The 4,826-nt window shown below is 45.2% G+C and overlaps 1 protein-coding gene across 3 annotated transcripts in view; it reads right to left on the bottom strand.

Moving 5' to 3' along the window:
- The window catches only part of Dock8 (dedicator of cytokinesis 8), a 203,828-nt gene that overhangs the window by 110,564 nt on the left and 88,438 nt on the right, over window positions 1-4,826 (bottom strand). For all 3 annotated transcript variants that reach the window (XM_021151299.2, XM_029472366.1, XM_029472365.1), the window contains one exon: window positions 2,726-2,875. In XM_021151299.2, coding sequence (XP_021006958.1) covers window positions 2,726-2,875 — 150 coding nt within the window. The remainder of the gene's footprint in view (window positions 1-2,725; window positions 2,876-4,826) is intronic.

Raw genomic sequence — 4,826 nt, 5'->3', positions numbered from 1 at the left:
GGGAGGGAGGGAGGGAGGGAGGGAGGGAGGAAGGAAGGAAGGAAGGAAGGAAGGAAGGAAGGAAGGAAGGAAGGAAGAAAAGAGGGAGGGAGGAAGGGAGGGTGGGCAGAAAGTCAGGCAGGCAAATAGAGGGAGGGATGGAGGGAGGAAGGGAGAGAGGGAGAAGGGAAGAAAGAAGGAAGAGAGAAAAGAAAAAAGGAAAAAGAGAAGAAGAAATGGATTGTGGTAAGAACTTTCAGCTGGGACTCTGCCAAAAGGAATGGCCACGTCTTGCCTTCATTTGAAACCCATGGCAAGGCCCCCCACATTCTAGAATCAAGAGTCTCGATCAGACAGAATCAGGAACTACCACTATCCCCTTTGCTGCATTGGTCAGAGTGACTTTCTGAGAACTCCAGTCTGAGATGAAGCCCTCATGCCTGGTCCTTCCTGGCTGATGTGTAAGCATGTGTGTGACTGTGAGCCCTCTTAAGCCTGGGCACCGGCAGAGGGGCACATTAGGAAGGAACAGCTGGGAGCTTTAAGGCAAAGAGGCTACTTTCCAAAGTCCCCATTAAAGCCACAGAGGTGGGTTAAATGCCTAGCTGATCTGTTTGTTTGTTTGTTGTTTTGTTTTTTGAGACAGAGTATCTCTGTATAGCCCTGGCTGTCCTGGAACTCACTCTGTAGACCAAGCTGGCCTCAAACTTAGAAATCCACCTGTCTCTGCCTCCTAAGTACTGGGATTAAAGACATGTGCCACCGCTGCCCGGCTATAGCTGATCTATTTTTAAACCTTTTTTTAAAAGCTTGAGGGTTCACACCCATCCTCACTTTCCGATCCTCCTTTGTCAATCAAATTCTTTCATGTCCTCAAAATCTTGAACTAAATGTCTCAGCCTGAAATTATCCCTTGAAGAAATATATATGATAGCGGAATGAGGCGACTCCGCCTAGAATACATGCAAGATCTTGATGTTCATTTTGGGAATAAAAATAAGAGAGTGAGAAGCCCTTTCTTTATCACATGACATTTACCTGGGTTGCCTAAATGTTACAATACCACTTAGTATGTATTTGCAGGAAAGCAGCTTCATGATGGTCTTGTAATCAAGGGAGACACCAAGGGAGACTGCTTTCCAGGGTAGATCTAAATTTCTTAATAATTCATTATTTTTTATTTTATGTGTATTTGTGTTTTGCCTGCCTGCACGAGGGTGTCAGATTCCCTGGAACTGGAGTTACAGACAGGTGTGGACTGCCATGTGGGTGCTGGGAACTGAACCTGGGTCCTCTGGGAGAGCAGCCTGTGTTCTTAACCACTGAGCCATCTCTTGGGCTCCTAAATTTCTTAATGATATCCAGACACCTTACAATGTGTTTGTTCCTGTCAAACAAGTACAGCTTCACATTAAAAAATCTGAGAGGATGTCAGTGGTATCAGCCAACAGATTACCATTGTTAGATAATTACTGTAGGTTAATAGAATCAAGTAGCGCTGGAAATAAAATTAGCTCTAGAATCAGTGTGGTTTTGTTGGTTGCCCATTGAGAGAACTGTATATTTAACGACAGTGCTGTTATAGCTCAAATTATGCTTTCCTGCGCACCAGAGTGAGACGCACGGAGAGTTTACAATAATAGCAATAAGATACACAGTCTTAACAAAAGACTTATTTTATCATTTTATTTTTATACTTTCTTTCTAGTTCCTGGGGATTGAGCCCAGTACCTGGTCCATGTTAGGCTAGTATTACTGAGCTACAGCTGAGATCCCTCAGGTAGGCCTTCCAGTCCCAGCCACCGATTTCAAAATTCTAGATCCTTAAACAGGTGCCTTTGAGCTATCGCCGTCTTTGTGAAATAATATAAAAGAAGCAAACTCCAGGCTGCCCGGATTCTTTGGACCCTGTTCGCCACTATCAACCATATGAGAATCCAAGTGATGCAGACAGGGGTACCAAACTAAACAGAAAAGTGCTCAAACACAGAAGTCTGACTGCCCATGAGATCAGACACTTGGATTTACTTGTCTTGAGCTATTTAACTTGAGAGTCACTAAGTACAATTATTTGGCCAGGTTGTTCAATACCTAATGTCTGTTGTTAGATTCAAACTAGTAACTTTAATATGTAGAGAAAGGCTCTGGTCTTCTAAGGTTTTCTTGCATGGACAGTCTCCAGTTGAGTGTCATCCTATTTTTAATGGCCCCATGGATTTTGACTCTCACTAGACACATGATCTGTCATAGAGGAGGGAGTGAGGTTGGAAAGTGTAGCCATATCTCAGGTTGTCAGAGGCAGGTCAGGGGATGCTGCGCTGAGGGTGCTAGAGTCACAGGAACACTACTAGGAGACCTTTCATCATGGCAACCTCCCAGACAAGGACTGCTGAGGGGGCTTTCCTCAGTTAGGAAGGCCTAGGCTTTGTTTGAAGTTGAGACAACTCGTGGAGGTCAGTGTAATCACCCAAGGTAGGAAGCCAAGTCTGAGGAAGTTTGAGTCACAGCAGGTCACACAGTGTCTGACTACAAAGTCAGGATTGCAACCTCCGACTACAGGCCCTGCAAGCCCCCCACCTTTCTAGTCTTCCGGCAGAAGTTACTTGTAAGGGCAAGTGTTGGTGAGAAGGAAACAAGCCAACTATCACAGAGGACACACAAGCCTGTCATGTGACCTCTGTCAGTGTTGCCGAGTAAGATAACAACATGAATATCAGAACATGCATCTTGGACTGTATGTGATCACCTTGACAACCAGGTAGATGTCTGAAGATGGGTAGGTGACGGAGAACACGGCAGACCTAGCCTGACTCGATGGGTCAATCGAGGGTGTGTGAGCTCGCAGAAACCCTTTGAACTGGTCGGAGTTCAGGTCACAGTGGAAATTTTCTGAGATCTGTAAATGACCAACATGGGGAAAAGTCAGTTAGAAGTATTGTATTCTTAGTCCCAAATGCAACAGGAGTTGAAAAGTCATAGGGAAATTCTGCTAAAAGAAGTATAACTGTGGATAGGGCTAGTGGCTGCTAGAAATTCGGACACTTTGTTACAATTTCTACACAGTTTGGAGCCACATTAAATTAAACACTTAATTTTTATTAACTCACCAGTATTTTCTGGATATCAGTGAAATGCAACGTATTTCACTGAACAAGACAGGCACACACCTCTGCCTTGTTTACAGTCACAGTGAGGGAAAAGCCGACACAACAAGCTACAGTAATAGCAAGTTAAGCCACTACACTCACGCACAGAGGCGCCAGGGAAGTTTTAGAAAGTACACGATGATTGGGGTAATGAGGAAAACTACTTATGGAGAAGATGTTAGCGACAGATGAGTGCTTCTCACAGGCAGAAATGCAAGGCACAGAGGGCAGAGAAGAAAGCACGGACAAGGATCTCAGAGGCTGGAAGGCCTGGACTGAGTCTAGCGAGCAGTGCAGCCTGGCTTGACTCTGCATCAGAGAGAGAGGGAGGGAAAGGATGAGAGCAACCCTGAGGCAGCCGGGCATGCACACTAAAGACCTAAGGACATTGTTACCCGTGAGAGGAGGAGGTTGGTACAGGCAATGCATCCTCAGCCTGACATGCCCAGTGCTCTCCGGCTTTCTAATTTAGGGTGAGGTGGCAGACATTACTGGGTTCTTTCTGTCCTTGCTAAGAGTGGTTTAGTGAAAGCTACATGCTGAGGTAGTTTATCGTCAGCACTTGGACAGTTAGAGCGATCACGTGACTAACTTGTCTGCAATGAATGGGGAGCAGAAGTGAGACACTACATCTCCAGGCCTCCTCCACTTCACCATCTCACATATTTCATATTGCAAGCACCAATGGCCCTAAGCGGAGTGCCTGGGGAGAGGACATATTAAGGAAGGAGGGACTCTTGGAAGTCTGGACTTCTGAATGACTTACTGGTATAGAGACCCTACTAACCTGTCATTCACCCCTTACCACCTTGAACTATTAAGGAAAAGAGACAAGGACCTCTTACTATGTAAGGACTGTGGTCCTCTAACAAGATGTCACTAGATGGCTTCAGTGCCATCAAGAAACCTGTTAGAAATGAGAATTCTCAGCCCCCATCCAGACTTACAGGGACAGAAACCTGGTGAAGGGCCTTAGACCCTGTGTTAGACCGTGTATTCCAGATGATCCTGTGCATACTAAAATTGGAGAATTGCTGGGTTTTTTAAAAAGATTTTATTTATGTATTTATTTATGTGTATCTATCCATGAGGGTATGTGCACCTGTATGTGCAGACAGAAGGTGAGAAACAGTGCTGATGTCCTACTTCATCATTCATTACCTATGTCTTCAAGACAGGATTCCTCCTGAACTATGCTTTTTTGTTTGTTTGCTTTTGTTTTTCCTAGCTAGGCTGGAAGCCAGCAATCTCATGTCTCCACCTGCCTCAGAACTGGGGTTACAATTATCTGTGGGGACACTTGGCTTGTTACGGATTCTAGGATCTGAACTCCAGTCCTTCTACCTGCTAACCTAGCTCTTCAGCCCTGAGAACTACTGCCTAAAGAGACTTATTTTATGTTTTGGGTGTTTGGCTTCATGCATATTTGTGCACCCTGTGCATGCAGTGCCCACCAAAGACAGAAGAGAACACTGGATCTCCTGGGACTGGAGTTACAGGTGGTTGTGAGCCACTGTGTGGGTGCTGGGACTCGAACTGGGGTTCTCTGAAAAAAGCAGCCAGTGTTCTTAACCACCGAGCCATCTCTCCAGCCCCCAAGTCCTGTTTGTTTTAGCATCTGACCTTTTCACTAACATCAAGCTGTATTGTTCTAGAGCTCACTAACATCAAGCCCATCTACTGTATTGTTCTAGAGCTCAC

The sequence above is a fragment of the Mus caroli genome, chromosome 19, assembly GCF_900094665.2.
Source record: "Mus caroli chromosome 19, CAROLI_EIJ_v1.1, whole genome shotgun sequence".
Taxonomy (NCBI): domain Eukaryota; kingdom Metazoa; phylum Chordata; class Mammalia; order Rodentia; family Muridae; genus Mus; species Mus caroli.
Note: the sequence above shows the minus strand (reverse complement) of the source record. Positions and strands in the feature narration are given on the sequence as shown.